Raw genomic sequence first — 27,398 nt, 5'->3', positions numbered from 1 at the left:
CATTGTTGGCATGTGTATGAAATAAATATATCAGACTGAATAACAGCCCCTCCTTTGAACCTCAGTTTCATTATGATTTCAGAGGGATCTCTATGACTCATAAAACAGCATACTCAATCAAGATAAATTATGTGAAACAAAGGAGTTTTAATGATTTTTTTAAACTGCATATACATCTGGTTATTTACAGAAGAGTCTGCATCCTCCACCAAGAACATCCAATATGTATTTTCAAAGCTCTGCTCTCCCTCTCTTTGCAGTTTTTAGTAGAGTTAAACTTTAGACACCTTTGACTACATGAAATAAATTCATTGATTAATTAGAAAACGTGCTTTGCAGATGGGTGAAACGTCAGTTAAAATGTCAGTGAAATAAGTGTGACAGGTATTACAAATTTGAATGAGCATATGAGAAAAAATTACAATATTTTCCTGGGAAACAGGACTGGTAACCGATGGAAAAAAAACTTAAAAGCAAGTGAATTTTGTAATGTTTCTGATGTTTCTGTGGAATATGATATAACAAATATTATATATTTACCACATGGAATATTATATAATAAACAAATATTAAATAAATATTATAAATAAATAAAATAATTAGTGACTAGGTTGTGTAAAACCCTGGACAATGAACTGGCACATTCACTGCTTTACCATAGACGGTGTCAGAATCAAGGCCAAGTGCAGTAACTGATAGCACATTGAAAGAAAAAAAGGAATAATAAAAATTAATAAAGGCTCATTACTAAAAATAAAAAGCTTTGCAGACTGACAAATACAATTACTTCACAGCAACATGAAATTGCATCCAATGCTCAATACTTCATCACTGGTTCAAATGTCTATCATTGCATCTATGTACTCAAAATTGTTTGTTGATCCCTTCCTCTGTTCAATATGAATTATTGCTTGTATATGGAAATAACTATTAAACTGAACAACTATGGCTGTATTTTCTGAACTGCAAGAAGTAATAAAGTATTATTATTGACATTTTTTGCAACAGGTGGTAATATAGAATGTAATAGTAGAAAGTTTTGCAAGAACATCAGAATTTTTTTAGAAATGAGCATAAGTAGCAGGATGCATACATTCAACATGAATTTTTCACAAGCACACAATTCTGTCTGCCATTATGTCAAAGCAAATAACAAAATATAGATAGCTTCCAGAATTATTTTGCTTTTTGCTGGCCAAAAGGAGCACCCGCTGACAAGCTGGTTTGCTTTGCTTTGGCTTGTTTTGTTTTTTGGTTGGTTTTTTTTTTTTGGTTTTTAATGAAGGTAAGATTGCTTTGAAAGGTGTGTGTTTGCCAGAGTATAATAAAAGAAGGGTAAGCATTAGGTAAGGTAATACTGCTCCAATTCTCTTGGAGGTGATTGAACAGCTGAAGACTTTGGGATACTGCCTGGCATGTTGGAGACTGTTTTGATTTAGAGAATTGCCTTTATAATTTTAAAAAAAATATGTAATACGAAACAAACAAAATGCAGACACCAACAAGACTTCTTCCACACTTGTGTTAGGATTTAAAACTTTATTTTGAATGTTTAGACCATCATCACAAGCATGGAAACTAATAGACACAAATGACTTCCTAACATTTTGTTTTAAAACAAAATATTTGCTAAAGAAATCACAACATATTTTCATGACAACAATATACTGTATTATATAATATCTACATATAAACCATGCATTTTAAAGATTCATTTTGGCTAGATTGTGTTTTCTGGGTGCTAAAATTCACTGTAGAGCTCACAAGTTCTAAATATTTTGTATATACATTTTAAACAGGCTATTATACTGATACCACATTCTCAAATAAAACACAAAATGTAATAAAGCTTTATATATTCTTGATCTACCTTATTTTTTTCCATATTAAAAAAAATAATTCTATATGTAATAGCAAAACAAATGTTTTAAACCAGCTCACGTGTATGCAGTATATGTAAAATCTAATAGTAGAAACTAGAATGGCAATGCAAGGGTATAAAATATGCTCTCTTTTGAGTCTGTGGTCCTTGAGTAATATTGCTTCTGTTCTGGCCTTGCTTTGATTCATGCAAGTCCATGAAATACTTCATGGCTTATTACGTAGCAATAGAGGAGTCAGCTGGGAACTGAAGGAGTATGGTCCTCAAGCCTAACATTGGAATCTACTTGTTTTATTTCCATCTTTACTATACAGTTATGCTATTCTTGCTATGAGGCACATTCAAAAAAATAAGTCCAGGGCTAAATTTCAGCCTGTAATATCTTTGCAGTCAGTACATTTTAAGTAATTCAGATCCCCTATATTGTACTTCTGCAAGATATTTTACTATGTAAATAATTCGTCTAGTTCAAGCAATAATGTTAAAATGTTCTATATATAGCTTTTTTTTTTTTTTTTTTAGATTCTGTAATGATTCTTTGCTAGCTGCTAAGGCATGTGCCACACATGATGACTTTTGGCACTGGTGTGTTAGCATCTGAGGGCAACCTCTCTACTTTTGACCTCTGTATGAGACCCATTATGCCTTAAGGTTGATCATTTTTCTGTATTTTCCAGCTTCATATGTGGAATCCATTGCTGAGATGTTGAGTAACATCGGCAAATTTCTTACAAACAGAGTAAATGTATAAACATTTATAAAAGTCTTACTAAACATAGTGCTTTTAAGTATTTTGCATCCCTGATATGGAAATACCTTTTGATCTGTTGACAGACTGTCAAGAAAGATGCACTTGGCTGTATAGGTCAAACCAGGCTTCTTTATGTGTTTCAGGAGCTATTTAAGAATGTGAAAAGACAGTCTGACAAAACACAGAATGAGCACTGGACTGTGACAGAGGAAATCTGCTTTTGTTCCTGGGTCTGTCACTATACTGCTGGACAATCCATGTGCAGTTGATTTCTCTGTCTGTGCCTCACTTTCACCACCTGAGAAGTTAAAAAAATGATGTCACAATTTTTGCAAAGTGCTTTGAGATTTATGAGGAAAGAGTGTTGTGTAAGAGCCTGGAATTTACTGTTAATGAAGAGCTTTAGCTTTTTCCATGCTCTTTCCAGTTTTCTCTTCTTAATGGAATGACATAAACTCCAAAAATAATTGTCTCTTTGAAATCAGTAGGAGATTTCAAATTCTCCTGGTGCCAGAATTTCTTCTGACTGAATGATAGAAGTTGCGCTCCTTTCTAGACAGTGCTAGTAGCAAATTCTTGTGTATACTATTACTCTACCTCTGAAATGTCTGCACATTTCCTAGTAAGGTGGAATAAGTCTGAAAAGAACAAGGTAGCAATTTTTAATGCAAACACTACATTTGAGCATCCCCTGTAAGATATTTATAATGCACTAACATGCAGGCTAATAATATTAGTACTTGACTTCATTTTCCCATGTTTCTTGACATAAAAATTTACTAAAAATATGGTAGGCTCTTTTTATTGGTTTAAAGGGGTTTCTAAGGTACAAATTGTGACTTACAAAATTTTAATGTGTCCTTTAAAAATGTATGTGCTTATTTTATTTTAGATGGCCTTTGTCATCACAAGGAAACATACTTCAGTCATTCATATTAGTTTTTAAAAAAGCTTTGGAGAGACAGCCAGGAAAGCTTACGATTTTTACTCTTTTTCCCTTTTCAAATGTTTGGAGAAGAGTGGTTTCCCCTGACAGGATGTTTTAAATAATGTGTTTTCTATTCTGAATATTTTATTGCATTATAACACAGTCCTGACTGCAACTCTTAATATGCCAGATCCTGTAGTGCTTATCCCAAAAAACCTCCTTTTAGAGACTCTGTGGGCACTAATTTCAGGTATGTATTTGGTTCTATAAATAGTCACGGCAGTTTAAATAATGATTTAAATGGCGAATATAAAATACTTCAGACAATAGGCAATAAAGGTAATAGATCTCATAGGGCATGAACATAAATCTTTCTAACTGGAATATAGTAATGTAAAGAAGCATCACTCAGTGAATCTGATAATTTGTATACTATGCCAAACTTCTCCAAGGCTACCACCAGTTCAAAAGACATTCCATTAATTCCCTAACCACTAAATTCACTAAATGTGTTCATTTAACAGGCAGCAGCATTAGAACTGAGTCTCTCCCCCAGAGGCTTTTGCAGGGGACTAGCCAGTCAGTTCTCCTTGGGGAGGCGTTCTGGTTTTACATGTACACCATTCTCTTCTGGCATTCTCCACAAACAAATGTCTGTTCCTCTGAAATGTATTCAGACCAGAAACTCAGGTACTTCTTGAAGCAATGAGCCCAGAAAAGATGATCTCCAGCTCTCTTACAGGGATTGGCTTTTCTACAACCTTCAGTTTAAACACTTCATCATGCTAGAAAGAAGTATTGTGCTGGGTAGATAGAGACAATATCTATTATTTTTAACTGCTATCCCCATACTTCCTTTTATTCTGAATTGTTCATTTACTCAAGATGGTCTTAAGCACACAATCCCACCAGTCAGTAATGCAAATGGCATAGAATTGTTCATCCACAGCGATCTTGAAGGAAATTAACACCATCCAGCATGCATTTGTATGTTCTAGGTTTCTTCACAACCATTTCTTTGTTTTTCTTCAGATATTATACATTGCTTTCTCTTGCAATTTTATGCAAATGCAGATATTATTAAGTCGATTTTCCAAATTTTTCCTATAATGTGAATTATGAAAAGTCTTCTTTTTTGGATATTACAAAATAAGGTATCTAGGACATCTTTTCTTTTCTTCCTGATTTACTTTAATTGATCGCGAGAGTACACACATTTTTATTTTTCATTTTCTTCATAGCAATCAGTACCTCATTTTTTCAATTTCCAAGTATTTCTTTTAAAACAGATACTAATAGGGTCTTGCATGATTGTTTGCTGTCTATGGGTTTTACATGCGTGTTGTCAGATGAAACCTCACAGCTGTTTTCTGACAGTGCAATTTCACATCACCACACACTTTCCTTTCAGCTTCTCCTTCCTTTTCTGTTGCTTGCTTTTTTTGCCATCGATTTGCAAACTCACAGTCCTGCGTTTCTCCAGGTTTAGCAGCTCTTGGAATAACTCTTTCACATTGTGGTTTGTCTTGGCAGAGGTCTCCATGAAGGCACACTTCCACTTCTTAGCCATGGCTTCTCCTTCACTGCTTTCTACCTCTCGATTTTGGTTCTCATCATTTTTGTTCCCCACCAGCATTATTGGAATGCTTTCTATGTCTCCTTTAATCTGACATATTTGTTCGTAGATTGGCTTGAGCTCCTCCAAGGACTGCCGGCTGGTGATAGAGTAAACCAAAATAAAAGCGTGTCCCTTAGAAATAGAGAGGCGTTGCATGGCTGGAAATTGATGGCTGCCTGTAGTGTCAGTTATCTGCAAAGTGCATATGCTCTTGTCACAGCTGATCACCTGCCGATAGGTGTCTTCTATGGTAGGGATGTAGCTCTCTCTGAAAGTGCCCTTCACAAATCTCAAGACCAAAGAACTTTTTCCCACTCCTCCAGCTCCAAACACAACTACCCTATAATCATTGCTTTGCTCAGGCATGTTTCTCTGTATGTCACTTGCTCAGCTAGGGGGAAAAACCTAGGAGAGAAAACAACAAAAACAAGGAGACAGACATTAGTACAGGTACATGTGTAGATTGCACGCTGTGATATCTTTCCCAATAAGAGAAATAATTGCAACATTATTGATGGTGTACTAGTTGTAGTAATTAAAGTTTTGCAAGGGGTTACAGAACGATTTATTTCAGTAGTAAATTAGAGTTTGCAATCCAATCTGGACTGGTAGCAAAATACCATTTTTGTCACTTCATGGCTGATTTTTAATTAACATCATGTGTTTCAGTCTTCTTCCTACTGGACTACTATTCACAGAAATAAAAAGTTGCATTTGGGAATTTCAACAAGGCCTTGGCCTGAACAAACTGTAGGAAGGTAATTATTCTTCTATATCTAAAACAGATTAAAATAATAGTTGAAACTGATTACTCTACAGGTGTATGATAGTCAATTACTCTGAATTATCCCATGTCTTCAGTAGTTAAGGAATTTATCCCACTATGACTGGACTACAATTCTGAGTGACAACTAACATATGTTTGTAGGTTATTCAGCAACACGACATATTGAGCTTTGTTTTTAACTCCATGGGAATGCATGTAAAAAACACTTCAGTGTGTTTTGCCACTGGCATTTGAGGTCAAAAATTACATTTTGATAAACTCAGATGGCTCACATTCAGTCTGCCTTTTTATTCCAATATTTTTCTTGCATCAGATGACATTTGACATGAGACTGGCTATACTTATCAGAGAGATTCTGCAGATATATTCATAATATTTTTAGTGGCTTGTATTGACAAGGTTGGCAAGGGCATATGTCAAAGATCACAAAATTCTGTGAGTCCTGCAGTCAATTCCCGTTGACAAAGCCCATCTATATATAGGAGGACCACAAATATTTAAATAATTCTTAAATAACAGGAATGGTAAAATATTCACATCTACAAGCTGTAGATGTTTTAGAATTCATTGAAATGAAGCAAAGATTAATTTGTCCTCCCATCAGTAGTAGCTCAATAGGCACACAGCCCATACAAGTATTTTTATATTTAATGAGATTTAAGCAAACAAACACTTTAAAAATGAACCCTAAAAATTGAAGAAAACATAGGATATTATGACTTTTCAGACCAAACTGATATATATATAAGGGCTACATGTGGAAAAAAATGCAAAATTTGCTGCATCTGTACTTGCTCTGAAGAAAACGGGAAGGTTTTATGGGAACTTTGCCCAAGTGCCTTAATGGCACCAAGCAATTAAATTTGGCTGCTGTAATTTTGCTTGGGTAGCAGTAAAACCAGAACAACCCAAGGAATTTCTCTCCTGTTGAAAGAAAGCCTTCAAGCTATTTCTTCAATGCAGCAGAAGTGACTGCATTGCAGGGGGTGTTTTTAAGTTACCTGTCTAGCAGCAGGCCAATACTGATGCTTTAGAGGTGAGAATCTTAGTGGAGCCCCCCATGCCTTCATTCCAGTTGCAAGCTCATGCCAAATGATCTGTTTCTTCATTTTGATGCTGTTGCTCTTTATGCCAATCAGACTTTAGCCATGCAACGCATTCTGCACTAGTATCTTCAATTTGTTGTTCAAGCATGTCCTGATGTTGTTAACTTTCTTGTACAGGGCATCCTATAGCATCCTGATTCTAATGTCTAAGTAAGCTGAAAACATCTGTCCTTACATAACATGTTGGATGAAAGAATTGTACTTCCTCATCTGGCATTCCATCGGCAGAATAACCAGTGCAACTGGGGATGTGATCCCGAGGCAAAGTGCAGAGCTGCCACAGCTCTGTCTGCCCTGCCTGGCTTCAGGCAGAAGGCAGCCTCACCTCTTCAATCTCTCCTGTGCTACATTCACTGTCACTCTGAGAGGCTTGTTTAAATATAGGGAAGATTGATAAACAAGCGTGTTCATCCTGAGGCACTGAAGCAAAATTGTTTTCCTGACAGCAGAATTCAAGGAATGGAAAGAAAAAGTAGCCTTGGAAAAAATGCTTGTGTATGTGTTTATAGAAGAGAAACCCTATGAGGAACAATGAAAATGAGTGAGCAGCTCATGATGCTAAAAAAGAAAGGAAAACTGTAGCTGGAAAAAAAATTGAGGAGGAGGAAGAGGAAGCTAGCATAATGCTGTTCCACTGAGAATAAACCTGCATGCAAGAGCTGCAGACATGCAAATTTGGAACAGTCATAGAGCTTACAGTTGTGGATGAGTGCACAGAAGCAGTTATCATAAGAATTATAGTTTAATAATTCTTGTAAGTAAAAAAGGCAAGAGAGCAAAATCTGCAAATTCCACTTCAGAAGCCGCTTAGGCATTGTAGTGTTATAAGTAGCCTAGGAACTACAGCACTAGAAGGAAAAATGAACTATGAAAACTTTTACTAAGAAAATCAGTGAAATATGGAGTAGAGAAATAAAATTTTAAAAGCTAGCTGAGTGTACTCCTGCTCTATTACACTGCATATTATAAATGTACTCAGAAATTTCCAAGAAAACCGACACATATGGTAGCCCAAAAGATAGAGCAAACTGAAATGGGACACTTAATGGCCTGAAGTATTAAGCATACAGAAAAATTCTATGGGGTCCTGAAATAGTATGGTAACAATCTTCAAACCCTAGCAAGTTGTTTCAAAGATGGAGACTGTAGTGGGAAAAAATAAACTGAGTTTATGTTCTTGCATTGTAGAAGAGATTCACATTAGACAACAGGAAAACTTGATAGAGGTAAGAATAGTAGGCCTATTGTGTAGGGAGATTTTGCAGATATTCTTTAGAAATTACCATAGTATCAAAGTATAATTCCAGCTGGAAGGGACCTGACTGGTCCCTACTGGTCCAGACGGCTCATCACAGCTGGGTCAGCCATGACACCAGACAAGGTTATTCTGACCTGTACAGATGTGAAAAACCCCAATCTTTCCCGTAGTCTCCAATGCATAATTACCACCAGGATTATTTTTTTTTCTCTTTTATACCTAACCTAAATTACTCTCTCAGTTCATACCTGTTGTCTCTCCTCCCAGCATCTGTTGTTATGAAGAGTGTAACTCCACCTTTTGATGGTTTTCCTGTAGGTGTTGAGGGCTACACTGCTATCCCTTGAGCTCTGCCTTCCCCAGGCTATGCTGGCCCTGGTCCCCCAGCCTGCAGAGCAGGACAGCACCACAGCTCTGGGCACCCTGGTGCACTCATCTGCACTTGTTCCAGTTTATTGATGTGTTTCCCCTGTTGGGAAAAGTCTTTATGATCACATTGCAGAAAGGATTCCTCAAATGTATTTTATAATTTTTTGTACTCTCTCTGTGGATCTGGTCACAAATCTCCTGAAGTTACAATCGTTCTACATGAATGTGGTACACAAATGTTCATTTATTAATGCTTCTCATACCATCCTATTATGTTATAGATGTTTCTTTGTCTTAAAATGCTTTAACTGAAACATGCAGGAGGACAAAATGAAATATGGCCTTATTTCATCAGCTTGTGACAATATGGCCAGCGAGCACATGGAAAAATTAACTTGAAAGAAGCCTGACTTTTCAGATGTGCAAGATAATTTTTGATTCAGAAAACCAGTCTTTCATAATCTGCACAGAAAAAGATAGTTGTTTTTCACAAGTGAGAATGGAGTTATTCTGTAATGAAGCCTCATTTGCTGCCTTTGCTACCTTTACTTACTACATCAGTGAAAACTTGCTATTATCCTCTAAAGTGTCAGTTTATCAATGCTGTCCTTACTTGAAAAGCCAAAGCAATTTTCATAACATACATTCATACCCTTCATTTTGAATTGTCTGATTGCAAAGTTCAGAGAATCAGTGAGTGTGTACCTCTGCTGACTTAGCTATGTTTTCTGCAGATACTCTGCTAGCACGAGGCTGGAGCAGCTCTAATTCAGCTGCTGCAGGTCAGCTTGAGGGGCTGCTCACTGGGGCAAACCACTGCCTCCAGTTCAAACTCAGTTGCAGACCTTTATGTTAGTCTGCATGCTTTCCCTAGATATTTCTGATATGCTCGGCGAAAGAATTGAAATGTTTTTCTGACAGAACGATACAGCTCAAAGTCTGAGTAATTATGACATAAAATCACTTATTGTATAGTGGGGAAAATATGCATTTTAAATAAACTACCTGGTATTACAGATATGGTCTTCATAATTTAAATTCCTCATGTTATTTGGCTGACTAATTAATTACATGTGGGTATAAGCATTTACTAAATTAATGTCACTCATTCTGTACTTAGACACTGGATCTCTACATTCTCCCTTATTGTTAAATGGGTTTTTTATAGTCTAACTTTTCTGTCAATTCTATTTATAAGTTGCTTGTTGTTTTTTTTTTTATTTAAGCTATAGATAGCAAATGCAATAACAGGTATGGAAAGGTTGAAAAATAACATCTGAGAAATAACTTACTTAAATATCTATCCTTGGAGCAATATGATATTAGAATCTTGCACCTGGTTAAAAATTTTAGTTTATGCTTGAAAATTACCACAGAAAAAAAAAAGTCAATTTATCTCAAATATTTCCAGTCTTGGGTTTTGTTGCAGAAAATTTTCACCATGTTTGCATTGTTAGTCTAGCATGAAATGTCACAAATTGTAAGTTTAGTTGATTTTTTTTCACTAGATTATATCTTTTTGTGTAGCATTCCTTTTACAAAACATTGTGATGTTACCTTTGCTTTCTGGAGTCAGAGACTTTGATAGCATCTTAACAGATTTAGTTTCTTGAGGTCTTATGATGTTCCACTGATATGTCAGTCTGATACAAAATTCAGGAGTTGTCAGATACTGTGTATTAATTTCCTGATTTTTTTTCCTCAGGTAAAACTGTCTCATGTCAGTCATGAATTTTTTTTTTTTTTTAAAGCTCTAAGGTGATGCCTCTGTTTATATTGTAATTGTTATTGTGAAAAACCAATAAAATACAGGCAATGCATTTAGTTCAAAATCTTGCCTCAATTTAAATTAACAGCACATGAGGCTATCTTATGATGACACCACTACACAATGATATAAGTTGCAAGGTGAAAAATGTAGTTACAGATAAGATGGATTTCAGCATGGCTGCAAGATTAATGTCCATTTCCCAATACCAAAGGTAAAAAATGTGACAATATTTATACAAAGGAGGGAAAGAGAGCTCTGGAAAGAACTTTTTCTTGTGGTACATACAAAGAGGCATTTATCAGGTAGTATTTTCACGGTACCTGTTAATGAATATGCACTTCAGGAATGGGCACTTTCCTACTTCCAATGCCTTCATCTTTTAAAAAGAGTTACTTTTTCATTCTATTCCTTTGACTGCATTCATTGGTGTTTTCGAGTCAATGAAAAGTTGGATACATTTGAAGACCAAATGACAACTGTTAAAACAGCTTTTTCCAACAACATTTCCAACAAGGTTCTAATCATACAGAAAGAACTTTTTTATTCTCATGTACAACAAGATGTTCTTTGAAAATCTGCTTCTAGATGATCAGCTAGTCTAAATCATGACTTTTTTTTTCACTGCATAAATGCAGTAGCACTTGTTATTTATGTTGTTCTCAACTACAGTTGGAGAGAAAAGCATTCACAGCTTTTCTTTTGAGCTATAGAAAGATGACCAGAGAGAATTCTGCAGAAAATGGCATCTCCTGCAGAAAAAAAGGTCTGTGTCATAAACCGGCTGCTTTTATCTGGCACATTGTCCTTGTTATAAAATTTCTTGGGTTATCTGAAAGTAAGGGACAAAATCAGACATTTTTCTTATTCAATGTGCTCATAGAAAGCAAAAATTACACTAAAATTCCAAATTATTTAACCCAAAATAGATTTTATTTTAGAGCCAGGTTCTCTACAATGTTGGAAATGTTTAAATTTGCATAAAAGATTCATAATTTAGAATATTTAAACTCAAATTAACATTACAAACTGTTTCAGAGAGTTCCCTCAGAGATTTTGTGGGTTTCCTTCATGCTCCTGTCCTAACTTAGAAGACAAATAGAAAGGACAGGAAGCTTTCAGATAAATTTGTTGCAGTTTTTTTTCTGTATTTACAGGAGACTATTGTCTTAAGAGCATCTCTAAGTAAAGGAGGTAGAATCCAGCCTCTATGCTGTCCTGCAGTCACAGGTGCTGTGCTCTGCTTTAGCAGATTGTCATATTATCATAGCACCTACGTTGAAAATCTCACTCCCAAAACAATGCCTTTTCAAAGTTGTTTGAAACCCTATGGAACCCTTGGTAAAAGAAAGAAATCCCCAACATGCATAGTTGTCACTGTAAGAAAATCTTTGCAAGTTCTTTGGCTATCATACGGCCAGCAGATGTTGTGGCAGAAATAGTTTCACTAGATAGGAAAGAACTGGAAAAAAGAAAGGGGAGAAAAACAGACAAATAGACAATGTTTCCTGTAGGAACAACAGATAGCATGGATATTTGGAACTAAGTTTAAGTAAAATGGCATTGCTTGGTTGAAGAAGGTAGGACTGGTGGCAGAAGAATGAATGATGCGGAAGTATCTTCGATTCCCTTCACTGATGAGGATTTATGTGCAGAAAATGCAGAAGGTGCTGGACATGATCCAACAAAGAGCATTACACACAGGGATATACTGAATTGTTTGCTCTGTTGTTGCCTGAGAGCTTTCAGAACTAACTCTTTAGTAACAGATATGTACTAATGAACCATTACTGTAAAACAAGATTCAGCTTCATTGAACACACTCATCATGTGAAAAAAACCTTATTTTCATTTAGCATCAGAAATATTGCACTAAGCTTATCCAGGGTGCACAGGTGTCCTGTTGGTTGTCATTTCCTATTTAGTGGCTTGATAAATCTTAAAATTTAAAAGGGAGAATTTCATGACAGTTCCTGCCTAAATTCAGGCTTTATTTTAGGCATGTTAGATACTTCATTGATTTACCCATTTGAGTATTTTGGTAAACCAGTGTCTTAATCTTTAAGGGCTTATCATTAAAACTCAGAGACAAATTACTCGGAAGACTTTCCTTATGTGTAGTTAGGTAGTCATTATTGTACACATAGAAAGAAAAATGTCAAAATAACAGCATTGTATTCAGCTCCCTTTGGAACTGATTTTTCAAAAGTTTTCTTCCAAACTTAACTAACCAAATACAGTAGTTTTCCTTAATTTTCAATAGATTTGACTCAACCAAATAAAGATGGGAAGATCAACTTACAGCATCATATGTGTGCCTTTCAATAAGTAAGACATAGCTATTGGACAGAGCAGTACAGTTATAAACCAGAATTTGTCACAGCAGCAAATGCAGGATCAGAGATTCAGTAAGAATTTTCATCCCCTCCGGTTTCTAATAGTAGAATAACTTTTGGTATTGAGCAATGGCTTTACACATTGTAGTGAACTTCTGCTTCTTGAGCGGTACACTGGGAAAAAAATAGGTTTTGTCTTATGGACAATGGTATGTTTTTTTAATTTTTCCCAAATAGAAAAGTACAAAGCACTAAAAAAATAAAAAAAAAAAGTCCCAAGCCAAGAAAGAACATTTCCCAAGCAATCACTTTACTTTAGAAGTTGCCAATGATTCTATATATTGTGATATTCATAAATCTCAGTCTTGTGAGATAAAAGTCCCAGCATAGACAACAAGCTATTTCCATATAAATATGTATATTTACACAGAAGAACAGTATATTCATGGAAGACTGTTTTCCATTCAGCAGAGGAAGCTGAAGACTGGTGGCCATTTTGCCTTTCACTGTAGTTCTCAATTCCATAATGTTAATGCAAATCTTCTGTAGAAGCAAAATTATTAAAGGTTAAGTGCTTGTGACTTCTTTTCATGAAATAACTCTTGTCATTAATTTACCTTGCATGGCTAGGAAGGATAGCTAGATTACTATCCTGACCACTGGAATACTTCTGATGCTCTTGCAGCCCAAATAACATCCCATTCAAAAAAACTGCTCCAACAGAACATTTTGTCACTGGTTTGTTGGGCAAAAACTTGGGAATAGGTTAATGCAGTGGATTTCAGGACCCAAAATCATCCCTGATAATTAATTAAACAATGTAATATGGCTGTCAATATGCTTCCAGACACTAGTAAGAAGTCAGTTCTTACACAGAAATTTTTCTGTGAATCAGAGTGTTTTGAAAAACAACAATTAAATTATAATTATGGAATACAATAGAGTAATAGCAGCTTTCTGATAGTTTATAAATGTACAGTATCCCAACTTGCAATACTTTCAATTTTGAAGTAAGGCAGGTAGGTAAGACAGTTCAGCCTTACGGGCAGTTTTTTCTAGATTCATGTTCTTTTCCTTGTAGTATTAAACAAAAATATAAAAATTAAATTCTGAAGATTAAAATATATGGAGTAACATACTGTAAGCATTGTGTGTACAGATTGGAAAAGTGATAATGTTATTTATTTATTTATTTGCTTGTTTGTTTATTTATTATATATTTTAGCTACTGATAGTAACTAATATTTGATTATTTAAATAATTAACACTTTCAGAAGAGACAAAAGTTTACGGCTTAAATTTTCAGGGAAGAATATAAAAATAAACAAGCATAAATAAAACAGGGCAAGTGTCCTTTTCTTAGCTTCAGATTAATTTTAAATAAGAACTACTGGGCATTTTGGGAAGGAAACAACTGCAGTCCAGGAATGGATTTTCCCTTTTCATATGGTTTCTTTAATATACATACATTGAATGAGGAAACTAAAAGGCTGTCATTATTTCACTTCTGAAGCACTTTTCAGATTAATGTAAAATCAATTTCATTGCTCGCAGTTAGGCTGATGCTGACTGGGTTTTCCTGCCATAGCATACTGCAGACCTGCATAGCCAGTAAGACTGATTTTAATCTCAGATAGAGATGCTTAATATTCAACTTAAAGCTATTTTGTCATGAGAAGGTGCTCCTGACCTCAATGTGAGTCAAAAGTGCTGACTTGACTCACGTTTTTTTTTGCTTCTTGCTCTTGTCTTTCTTAGATATCCATCTCAAGAATTATTCTGCTATCAATATTTTGTGGTTGAAAGCTAATCAATATTTGTTTTCTCAGAAAAGGCAAACTGAGTATGTTCTGCTTGAATTAGTGTGTACAGCTGCATTGACAGTCAGGAAGTCTTTTCCACTGCTCTTCCAGCAGTAAGGTAAGATAATTTAATGCATGTTTTAATTTCAATGTCACAACAAAAATGCGATGATAGTATCTGTTTGCTGGTACTTGGAAATATTTGAATTTAAAGTTAAAATACCAAATGGAAAATGAAATTTCCAGAACTATTTTCTCCTGGTACAGTTTTGGAAATTGCTTATTTTAAAGGGAAATTAATACTTCTAATATCCATGTTTTAAAACATTACCATTTTTCTTCCTCTGTTCAATATTGATTTTTGCTCAATTAGTTGTAGTAATACAAAATATTAAGTGGAAACTAACAAACATTGGAATGAGTCTAGATACCAAACGAAATGTCCCACAGTGAATACTGTTTACATGTACAAATGTTCTGATACTCAGTCAAAGTGTGGGACAGAGAATATTCAAATGCAGCTTATTATGTATTACAGAAGAATTACTCAAAAACACTGTGTATTGAATGCAATCCAACGTAGAAAATAAATAAAAATAATTTTTTAAAAAAGAGAGAAAAAGATAAGTTTGTAAACATAAAGAATGAAAGAAAAAGGGAATACGGAATTGAATACAGTCTTTCTGAAGCAGCACCTTTGAACCAGAATATTATTTATTGCACATTTATTTTTTTAAAAATCTAATTTTGTTAGCAATAGCACATACTCTGTCACAAAATCCAAGTCTGATTTTTCACACATGATGCCGGGATCTCTACATGGGCAGCTGTGTTGGTTAGCACAAGAGAAAGCCAGAGAACAAAGTTACCAGGTTATCCTCAAAGGCAACTAGAAACAGTGCTAGTAAAGACTTCAGGATCAGCAGTATCAGTTTATATATATAGTCCGCTATTTTTATTGGCACTACAGAGACTGCAGTGCTGGTGTAATATAGTCATGGCCACTTGGCCAGAAGGAGCCCCTGAACTCCAATCAACTTCCAAAGAGCCCTGCTCTGCACTGTGAGAAAGGGATATTATTCAGCCCGAGGTTCATCAGAGCTTGTGAGTCTGCTGGTGTGAACAATAGTGCAGCATAGTGCAGAAATAGGCTTTCATCTGACTCATGTGAGATACATGGAAAACTGCACTTCTGAAGATTCTTGACTTGCTTGCAAAGGGATTCTTTAGTGCAGGCAAGTTCAAGAGAAAATTAAAAATGGTATTTAGTACTGTTAGAGGCTTTCCAGATTATCAAATCCAGTGTTTTGCCTTTGCAGTCAACCATTTCACATAATAATTTCACATCAAGTTACAACTGAGAGGCATTGAAAATGTTTTCTATATATTAATTCAGTTAGAATGTAATTTAAGAATCTTGCTGCTCTAATGGTTTTAAATCTTCGAGCCTCAGTGTATTCACAGCTCATTTATATAATTGTTCTTCTCTCTTACCAGGAATAAAGATAAATAGCTATACAGCACAATCATTCCTCCAGATCCATGGGATCATTGATTTGCAGCTGTGTGCTTGAACTTGTTCCATGTTTGTACAGTTCTTCATGCAAGAGCCTCAGAAACATCATGCGTGATGTGAGAGAGAGCACAAATCCTGGAGGAATACCACATTTTATAGCTCCAGAACAATGGCACAAAACCCATTCTGCATGAATTGGACACTACTGCATTTAGTATGGACAGACAGGCCCCAGAGAGCAGCTCCTGAGCATAACTGAAGTCTATTAGTCAGAAAAGTAAAAAAGGGGAGGGGGGCAAGCCAAGATAGCCCTCTAAGCCAGAATTAAATATGTTGAGACCTGCAAACATTCTAGGTAATGGTAAACTCTAAAGCTTGGCAAAGATACAGCAGCAATCAGTTTCATCAGCTTAGTTTGCCTCGAAAGGAGTGGGTGTGCATAGCTGCACACAGCTTGCACAGCTGTATGTGTGCATTTATAAACAGGCACGGGTGAATTCCCTTATCAGGTACGCATGAGAACAGGACATTCAGAAAATTATTTAAAATTAAAATGCATCCTATTTTGTTGCTTCATCTGTGCTCACCCTTCTGTGTCTGCGTGGTGCAGCAAACAGAGCATCCCACATTTAATGGGGAAGATAGCAAGGAATAAAGTGTTATCAAATCTGAATTCTGCACCTCTCAGGCACTTGAGAACGGTCTTTCATGATTTATTTTCTTTCATTCAGTTGGGGGGAGGCCAATCTACTGAAAAAAAAATCCTGTCTGTCAGTGGGGTGCTGCAAAGTTGTATGTCTCAGAGAAAGAAACACTTGGTGTTATTTTATTCAGACTCCACTTTTTTTTTTTTTTTTTTATTCTTATGTCAGTTAAGTTAAAATGTAGCTTTCATTTAAAAGAAATAAAACATTAATCTCTCCTTAAGCCACTGCAGTGGCAGTACTATAAACTAGGGCAAAATTCAGCACATCCAGTTTTAATGAGAGACAGCTTGAAAAAAAAGGTCATTACTAGAACCCCAGCACACAGAAAAAAATTATAGTTAACTGGCCACTGTGTCTGTGACCAACATCTGGCTTCCTTGCCATCCCCAGTTCACAGCATGCCATGTTCTCTACATAAGGTATTACCTTAGAGCATATTTTGCAGTTGCAACTCGAGCAAAACTCTGTTGACTTCAGAGGAAATTCTGCCCGAGAGAGCATTGTGGATTTTGGCTGAAGAAAACAAAGACCTCAAAATCCAACGCAAAACTATGCCCATTGTGCAAGGCAGCGCAGAAAAACAACAGAAAGAAATGTACCTGTGTAGGAGCAGGAAGCTTCAAACGCTCTTCAGTGTCTGCCTGTCATCGCAGCAGCTGCTCTCGTCTGTGCCCTGGCTCCCTGCAGCGGAGAGGAGCCCGTGTCTCGGCCGAGGCTCGGCTCCGCAGCTCTCCCGGCTCCGGGTGCCGCTCTGCCCGCCCCGCTCCGCGGTACCCGCGGCGCGCACGATGCGATGCTCTCGCTGCCCGGACCGCAGCCTGCCTCCTCCTGCTCTCACCCACTGACTCCAGCCTCTGCTGGGCGCCTAAATGGCGACTGCCAGGCTCAGCCAGGCTTTCAACTGCCACCTACTGAATAATCGAGGAATATGTATGTGTAGAGGTATACGTACATATAAGCGCTAATGTACTGGTTTCCTCGACCAGCCTAGTAGATTTTTATAATAAGTCTATAAAGCCTCCAACCATCCTGTAGTTTATCATTTAAAGCTGTAGATTCCATTAACCTGCTCTCACAATTCCCCATTCCCTTCAGCACTAAAATAGAGAACAAGCCTATCTCTTTAACTTAAAAAAGCTTACAAAGCCTTTGGTGAGGTTAATCCCCAGGGCAAAAAGCATAGCCCTGTTCAGATCAATGGAGCTGTGCTGATTTTTATTACTTGGAAATTTAATCCCTTAGGTCTCATATTTAATCACAAACCCCCCCCAACAAACACATAAATAAACAAACCCAAAACAAACCATTTTGTCCGACACGGCCCCTCAATATTTCACTCATCTGAAACAGATCAGTTTATTTTTTTTTCCTTACAGCATTGTAAAACAGGATTCCTGATGTTTATGGACAAACATAAATTAAGAGGCTTTCTGCACTTTTAAGGGGGGGGGGGGGGGGGTTGTTTTTTAATTTGGGTTGGGTTTTGGGGGTTTTTTTGTTGGGTTTTTTTTTTGTTTGTTTGTTTGGGGTTTGGGTTTTTTTTGTTTGTTTGTTTGTTTTGTTGTTGTTGTTTGTTGTTGTTATTGTTGTTGGGGGGGTTGGGTTTTTTTTTTGTTTTGTTATGGCGGTTTTTTTGTTTGTGTCTTTGTTTTTGTGAGCAATCCAAGTGCATAATCCAGTGTCTCCTTCAGCTATTTATTTTTAAAGCAGCTTCTAACATTTTTCTTTCCAAGCTAGAAGTGATGTCTTCTGCAAAAAGGAAGCATAAATACAGGGTCTCTCTATGAATCTCTGTGAATCCCAGGGAAGGTGTGTGGACCCCAAGATTTGCTCAGCTGTCTAGAATATGGTGCTTTAAACACTAAGACTGTGGGTAGCATCCCACAACTACAGTAAGAGTTGGACTTGATGATCCTTGTGGGTCCCCTCCAGCTCTGAATATTGTGAGATCTATGAGATGTTACCTTTATAACAAAACAGCAGGGGTATGAAGGACTGTGGACCCTCTAAGCCAGTTGCCAACATGTAGCTGAATTGTGATATAAAAGAGCTCTGTGCCCATCTGGGGGAGCACTGTGGAGGGCTGGTGGCACCCAGAACCTGGCAAGGAAAGCAGCAAGGAAAGAATTCAGTTTTTATGCTTGCTGTGACTGACCTGTTAAGCAGTTAGCTTCTTAGATACGGTGTGATAATTTTAAAGTGGCACCTTTGGTGGCATTAAAAATAAGTTTTGTTTGTTTTTTAAAAATGTATTTGTTTTGATTGTTTAATGAAAGATTCATTTATTGTGTTAATGCTTTTGCTGAACACAGAAATGAAGATGATTCTCCTCTGTGTGTTTGTCTGACAAAATATATGTGTATTAGGATACATGATGACCTGCAAAATATGGCCTGAGGAAATAATTTGCATTAACATGCAGTTCTGCTACAAATTAATTCTGAGCCCTGTTTCCACAGGCTCCCAGGCAGCAAGCTGTGGAACAAACCATGTGCTGCAGGCCTGCTCCCAGAGCCTGACAGCAAAGCCTTGCCTTTGGTTTTGTCACCGCTTCTCAGCAATATCTTAATCCTGTGTGCATGTAGAATTAGCTAATTAATATCTCAACATGAAAAAAAAAAGTTACTATAAATTAAATATCATAGTGTAATTACTGCCACACAGCAAAGGTCAAGCTATAAAATTTTTAGTATTGCTCAGAGATTTTGCCTGTGATTTTTCCTGATTCTGTGCATGCTAGCACGGGTTCAGAATCCAGACACATATATTTAGTAAGTCAAAGTGCTCTTGTATTTACAAAGAATAAGGTTTCTCAATAATTTTTGAAGGTTAACAGATCTCGGTCCTCAGTGAGTACATCCTTATTGTGAATACACCTTTCAATTTTCCTTAAAAATAGTGGAAATGTCTGTAGAATTTTAGTGCCATGACTTGCCACAACTTCCACTCACACAGTTCATATTAAAAGTCTGGGAAAATCTAGTTCTTGCACCACATTCTAACAGGATGGATGTTCAAACTTTGAGAACATACTTTTTCAAAATGCTGAGTCTTTCCAAGACTGAATTTATTTCAAATAAATGTATAGGTATAACCTGTATTCATTCTTTCCTTACCTGTCCAAGGAACTGACATTTTTCATGTACAGGTTGCAGATATGTACTTCACTGAGAAACAAAATGTCCATTTCTACAGCTTCCACCTAGGCTCTATCCCACCAAAACCACCATGAGATTTTTCTGATTGGAAGCACCGTACTGAATTGTCATGCTATAATTCACTGTAAAGCAGTCTTGCATGTGATTTCCCTGACTATCTCTGCTGAAATTTATGGCAGCTATCACCCTTAATGAGGGTTTTGTAACATCATTGCTTTAAATGGCATTGCTCAGGTGTGCCAGACAAGACAGACTTCCAAACTTTCAGGCATGCCTCACGTAAAAATATTACTCACAGGTGGTCCCAGCAGAGAATCCCACAGAACTTAAAGCCAGGCCAGCAGAGGCACAGCTGGGTAAATATTTTCCTACCCTAAGCTGAAGGAAAGTTGCATTGCTCTGGATGCTGATGCAAAGTGAACATGGGGCAGAATGGACAGGATCTGTTTGCAGTGAGGATCTTCCCTTCTCTCAGTGGCACCACTGAGCTTCACTCTGTAAAGCATGTGCAGGTGTGTATCATCTGTTACTGCATAGAAGGGAAAGTGCAGAAGACAAGGGCACAAAGCTCTACCAGAGTATTTCTATTCCAGCTTCCCTCATGAAGAAAAGTCTTAGGCAAGCTACGTGATTGTCAGGTTTCTGTGCTGCATCTGAGCTAGAGAGGGCATTTAAGGAACAAGAGATCTGCTTAGCTAGCAAAATATGAGCTGCCTAAAGCTTGAATGCACATTCAGCACAAACCTGAATGAGCACTGAAAGTACAGCTTTTGAGTCAAAATTCAATCCATGGCCTCTATACAGCATAGGAAAATGAGAAAGTCTTCCATTTCCCTGGAAAAGTTTAAGGTGCTAAACAGTGGCTCACATGTCAAGATTTTCTTTCTGGTAGACAGAACAAAATCTTGACAAAGAGAAGCCAGCTGAGAGCAAGGACTAAGCTCAATTTTTTATGTTTTCGGACAGTTTTCTTTCTTTGGAATGCTTTCACTAAACCACAACCTATCTAAAATATATCCCTCTTCTCCTGCATGTTTGGAAAGTTAATGTCTTAGTTATGCAATGTCATAAATAAATATAGTTCTTTCTTCCAACCATCCTTCAAAATGGCAAATAGTTAGTAAATTTATAATAATACTTTGGTATCTTCTTGGGATGTATTTAGTTTTACTAAAAAATTACCTAATTTGTTGCCTATGTCATCAGTATGAAGGACATTGAAAAAGATTTTAGCACCAAAAATATTCACATGAGTTTTTGTCCAACAGAGAAAAATAAGTCTTCAGAAAAAAATATTATTAGGAGTGCTTCTCCAGGACAACTGATTATCAGCAGTGGATCTTTTAATGCCCTGTATTTGGTGCAGTAATTAAATTCTTGCTCCTGCCATGATATGGCAGTAAGTGCAGGACAGTTAATCATAAAGACTGTAGTTTGTATTTGTGCACTGCATCTGAATACTAGGCAACTTCCACCATTTTGTAAATGAAGCATAAAATCTTCATGGTATTTTTAGTGCCTGCATACTTTTTAGAACCTGAAAAACTAAAAAAAAAAAAAATATTGTTATCATGTAACTACTGCAAATATTTTTAAAAACATAATAATCAAATTATTTACTATACTTTTGCAGTTCATCCAAGTTCAGCATAGCAAGTTTACAGTGCACTGAAGCAGGTGACTACCTCTGGTAGAATTACATCTTATGTATAAATCAAATGTGATTAAAACATATGTAGTATGTCAGGCCATAAGTGGTCTAGACTAAAACCATTATATGATGGGACCAAATTCCTCCTGGCTATAATTGAGGTTCTTATTTATGTTGAAGGCACCCTGGACTACCTCTTGGTTTGATTGGATTAGAAAGATGAGTTCTTACCCAATACGTTTAAAAGGCAAAGTTGCATTTGACAACCAGTGTTGCCCTGTGCTGCAGAGAAAGCAATTCTTCTGGAGAAGGCATCTTATGCTGTATTATTTTCCTACTCTGAGGGCAGATGGATGAAACACTGTTTTTACTAGCTGTGGAATTTTAGGATCTTTTTTGTTTGCTTTTGGTTTGTTTTTTTTTATTTCTTAGGGGTTTTTTGTTTGTTTGTTTGGGGGGGGTTGTTTGCTTGTTTGTTTTTTTGTAAGGAAATTTTGTGTTGCATACAAAAGTTACATATAAATTTTAAAAAAATATTGTTGCAATAAAATCCTGCCTAGCTCTTAGCTTTCAATGAAAGTAAGCAGCTAGTCCTGCAAAATTGCAAGATGTCATTCTTTACAGACTATAGATTAAATTGGTAGCTGGAGAAAATATTTTCAGATTCCAGAGTGTCGTTTTCTTCTCTGCTAGTTTTCAGTGGCTTTCAGCCACCCTTTCTCACTCACACCTCAATAGGATGAATAGATTTGCCCTTAGGCACCTTTTTGACTTTCAATCTCCATTACTGACTGTACTGCTGAACAAATCTGATTCCTGATGAAGGGAATGGAACAAGAAGACATTTTTGCCTTATTATCTGTATGAGGGTCACAACTCCAGAATTTGTTTCTGAACACTGGAGAGAAAGAGATTTGCTGCTCATTTATAGGGAAAGTAACACAAGGTTTAAACATCATTGGCTTCTGGGAAGCCAAATATCATAATGGTGTTTAAAACAGAGAGGTCATCGCGTGTATTCTCTTATATAATCTTAGAGTATGCAGGGGAGAGTGTAATTGTCACTGAAAATTAATAGCTAACTGCTTTTAACCTGATTTTCTGTGAAAGGGTAACAGAAGGTAGCACTGCTCAGTATTTAGCATGATTGTTTAAAAAAATATATTGATGACATTGACATTGACATAACCAGAGGAACAGAAAAATTCTTTCTTGTAAGCAAAAAGGGTCATATTCAACTTATTTGAGGAGAAAAAAGTAGCTAAGCTTTGTTAGAAATCCATAAATCTTGTTTACTGTTATTAGGAGTGTTATTAGAAGTTGGTGAAATCTCTAAATTCAGGTAAAGAACCCTTCATAGAAAACCAGAGTATTTCTGTCTTTATTAGTATGCATAAGCGCCCATGGCCCAACATATTGGATATAAATTTGTTTGTTAAGAAGAGTCTTTCCATGTACTGATCACTGTTCACACTAAACCCCACAGTGTGCTTGACCCATAATCAGCCAAGTGTACTGAAGGAAAATTAATTGAAGGAGGAATATTAAGAAACTTTCGACTTAATAAACATAGATGAATGACATTAACTACACATAATTCATTGATCTTAACTCTGTTATTCACTGCTTGACCAGTAAATTAACAGAGTTGGTACTCACCTCCTTCTTGAGGATATTCACAATGGGAAGTAAAGTCAGGTATCTGCCAGTGCCATCTGCCAAGTTGAGCCCTATCATCTTCCACTGCATGATCACCAAGTGGATCGCTGTCCTCACCATGTTGTGAAATGTCGAATACTACAGCAGTGTTTGACACACTGAACAAACCTTCTGAAATCAGTATCAGTCAATAGACCCTAAATATGATATCTGGCATGAAGCAAGTTTAAGAACACATCTATTTCTTTTTCATTGTCATGTGATAGAATGATAGACCTGTCTGCTTCACCTTCCCTGTTCCACTGTGTCGGCCCTGTACACCATTGAATCAACACTCACATCACTATTTCTGTTATTGCAGAGATCCTGTGTGTCTCTAGAAATGTTTTAACAAGCAGTGTTCCATCAGCTTGCCAAGAACAGCTGATGATTTTGCAGGTTACTCTCTCTCTCAGCTAGAAGAAATTCTGCCCTTTACCTGTTCAAGTGAAATTAATTTTTACCTGTCAAGGCTGAAAGAGAGATATTGAATGCTGCAAGCGATGCCTTAATTTCTGGGTATGCTTTTCTGTTGTGTTTTAGGGGGATAAAGACAAAATAGTCTGATTCCAGCTATGGATTCAAGGACAGTTTCTTCAGAATCCAGGTCCTAAGTATAAACGTGAGGAGGGTGGGCCAGCCAGGAGAAGAGGAGGATGACACCTCTACAATTTGAGATTATTAATTGGATGGTTGACTCCTGTATGCACATGGACTGAAATCTACAAAAATGTGACATCATGCGACCAAGCCCGCTTTTTGCTCCACCTTGGAGCCACTCAGGCAGGGCAGGGGCCACACTGTGACACTGGTACTGCCAGGGTGTGGCCTTTGAAGGCCTTTCAATAAATGCCCATTTTATTCCCCTTAACACAGTGTGGTGTCTGTTCCAGCTCCTAAAGGCAACATAACCACCTGCTGTGTTCCAGCATGGCTGGCCAAGTCTGCTACAATCCCCTGGGTGTCTAGAACAGGCAGGTTAGGACAGCAGCCCTGACAATCTGTGCAGAAAGCATGTTGTGTTCTTCACTGCTTCTGCAGGGCAGCTTGCTCAGCTGACATTTGTCAGAGTGAAAGCTGAGTAGACCACTGCTCCCCCTGGCATTGATTAGGAATGTTTGTGTCAGCAGTGGCAGGAACCTTGTGCCACCTCGTATTACAGGGATCCACCCCTTCCCCCCTAAGATTCCTTATATTTGCTAACCAAAGTCAAGTGAAAGGTTGTATTTGTTTTCAGTGATGAAAACTCTGCAAGTAATGGGAATTAAAAACCTTGCCAACGATAATACTATCAAATTCCCCTTTGTCACCTTATTTCTAATTTTTCTGTGGTTTTCCACATAAACAATGGAAATATTTCTATCTGTCCTTTACTTTTTGATGACTTTTCAGTTTTCTCCATGATCTTTACTATGTATTTCTGTGTGAAATGTGTTAGCATTCACACAGCCTTTGCTGGCATCTATATCTACACTTAGGCTTATCTGTAGAGCCATATAGAATGTCATGGCATTAATTACTCCTGATCCTTCTGACCAACTGCCATTGCTCCGTGTCCATCAGGTCACCTGCAGAAGCCTGGGTCTGACCCATTGATCCTCCTTGCAAACACAGTCTCTCTTCTGAACAGCTCTGCATATCCTTAGTATTACACAATCTTGAGTAAATTTCTTAGCCACACAAAAATTATGTAAAAAAAAAATCAAATTCCACATAGAATTGGCACAGTGGACAAAGGAACACAATAGAGTTAAATAGCTTGATCAAGAAAATTTGAGTAGCTTGATGAAGCAAACAAATAATTAAAACGTCTACTAATTGTTTCTTTACTGTTTATGAATTGTCCTAGAGAATGTAAAGAGAAGGTGTTATATTGGATTCACGTGCTAGGAGGGAGGGTGGATTCCCCTCAGGGAAGGCTCCATGAGGCTGGGGAGTGGGAGGGACTCTCCCCGTCTCTGGGAGCCTCCCCTGTGAGCTTCTGGCACCAATCAGAGAGCTGATTTGGTGATGGACAGCTCAGGAAACCAATGGAAGATTATTTTGCTTTCAAAAATCACAGTGGATTAAGATAACTGCTCTCTTTCTGCTTCCAGCCTCGGGAGATGCGGGGGTCTGTGGCTGGGGTCCTGGCCTGGCTCCGGACCGGCCCGGCCCAGCACCCCAGCCCCAACTTGGTGGGGCCTTGCCCAGCCACACGGTCCCGGCCCACCCGACTGCATGGCTCTGGGTGGCCCCGGCTGGGTGAAGCTCGGCCCTGTGGAGCTTGGCTTGGCTGGACTCTCCACGTGGCATGGCCAAGCATGGGGGATCGGGGACCCACCAAAAAATTCTCCCTTCCCCACACCGTTCTAAAAAAGAAGAGGCCTCCACCCCCCCCCCCCCCCCCCCCCCATGCCTTATTCATGACCTGGATACAATTTTAACTTTTTTTTAATACCTGGATAAGATTCTTGATCTCCTGTGCTCCCCTGAATGAGAAGAAATAAAACATGGAGATTACAGAGGTCAGAGGAATGCAGATAAAATTCCTGGTAGGAAGAGATTGAAAAGATGCAACTGATAAGTAGCTGAAAACCTTTTTTTGTGGGCTAAGGGGACGGTGACTACACTAAAATTCCTTTAAACTGTGAAATATACTTGGGGAGGATGGGTGCTTGAGAAGAAAACTTTTTTTTGCCTCGGAGAAATTGGAGCTCTCTGTTTTGGGACTGGAAAATGAACAGAGACACTTGATAGAGAAGGAGATGAAGAGAATTTTGGTTTTCAGCAGCCTGCCTTTAAAAGTGGTGCCCCATGTGTGCATCGTAACCCATGACACGGCTCTGGAGGGACTGTGGGAATGAGAGGAAAATTCATTGTTCTGTAGGTTCCGGGCAGATGCAGACTGTGAAGATGAAGACACCCCCTAAGCCATAACTAAAAAAGGAACTTTCCTCTCTTAAGGGAACTGAAGTGATTATTTGTGTGGATAACTGACTGAAGTGTTCTCTGTATATTGTTGTCAAGAAATGTGGAATGAAGGGAAGAGGGAATAATCTAGGAATCTTATTCTGAATTCTTTTTTTTGTGTGTTATTAATAAATTTCCTCTTGTACCCTTTTAAGTTTTGAGCCTGCCTTGTCTCTATTCCTAAATCCTGTCTCTAAAAGAAATTAAATATATAAAAATTGGCAAACCCAAGACACACTGTGACAGGTGCTTAGTGAATATTACAAAATTAAAAGCCAGTTTCATAATAATGTTAGCCAAGGTGTCAGGAAAAACATCCCAAAGGACAGTTTTGAGTAGGCAAAATTTCTTGGCAGAAATTCTAGTCATTTGGAGTGAATTCCATTCACTGACAAAAGTTACTTACCCTTCTAATCAGTATGTCAAGTAACTGAACCTATAAACCTTCAATTTTTAGAATATTGCTCAAGTTTGAATAGATTATAGGCAGAGTTTGCATATTCTTCACTTCCCCTGAAATATGAACAATAAGAGGGGCATTAAAACTTTCCCAATTACATAAACCAGATGATAACCCAAGGACAGATGTCCATGTGATCCAGTGAGTATAGTTATGGAGAGTTGAATTCACGTGTCCAAACTCACCTACACCTCTGATAGCACTGCTAAGAAAAGACTTTGCTGAGTCCTAGAGAGGTTTTGATCACTAGCCCTTCCCTGAAGTTATGGATAGAACTTGAATATGTGGACGCTGCATATGAGTTGACAGTAAAGACAAAATTTAAACCACATGGAGAGAATAAAAAATGCGTAGACAATTACACTGCCTCCTGTGTTTAGTACATTAAAAGTGAGTTATAAGGTGTGTTTGTTTTCTTTTTTAGGCCATAGAGCTCTTGCAAACTATCATTTGAAGACTGTGAAATTCCCAGTCTTTTATCTCACTTTATTTGGGTGGGAGGTCTTCAGAAAATAATTTCCATGGCTGGGAGAACACCACTAATGAACTGCAGTTCCTAATGAACTACAGATTCTGTAGCCTTGAAATGGAAATAGACAGTGAGGATGAGGAAGGAGAGAGCTAACGAGGTGAGAAAGCAAACAGAGATTA

At 37.4% G+C, this 27,398-nt stretch overlaps 1 protein-coding gene across 2 annotated transcripts; it reads right to left on the bottom strand.

The window, feature by feature from the left end:
* Window positions 1-1,725: 1,725 nt before the first annotated feature.
* DIRAS2 (DIRAS family GTPase 2) lies at window positions 1,726-17,490 on the bottom strand. 2 transcript variants are annotated; one of them, XR_013777258.1, is made up of 3 exons: window positions 17,428-17,490; window positions 3,478-5,584; window positions 1,726-2,931 (listed from the first exon to the last, which is right to left on the bottom strand). XR_013777258.1 is itself a non-coding variant. In XM_079331318.1 (2 exons), exon 2 carries the CDS (start codon window positions 5,543-5,545, stop codon window positions 4,946-4,948), a length of 600 nt encoding a protein of 199 aa, XP_079187444.1. In that variant the 5' UTR covers window positions 5,546-5,584; window positions 17,428-17,490; the 3' UTR covers window positions 1,726-4,945. The 2 variants fall into 2 exon arrangements, 1 of the variants encoding a protein (XP_079187444.1); XM_079331318.1 differs by having other exon boundaries at window positions 1,726-5,584.
* Between the last annotated feature and the right edge of the window lie 9,908 nt (window positions 17,491-27,398).

The sequence above is a fragment of the Erithacus rubecula genome (genome assembly GCF_903797595.1).
Source record: "Erithacus rubecula genome assembly, contig: SUPER_Z_unloc_2, whole genome shotgun sequence".
NCBI lineage: Eukaryota > Metazoa > Chordata > Aves > Passeriformes > Muscicapidae > Erithacus > Erithacus rubecula.
The sequence above is the reverse complement of the archived record's forward strand: the minus strand, read 5'-3'. Positions and strand labels throughout refer to the sequence as shown.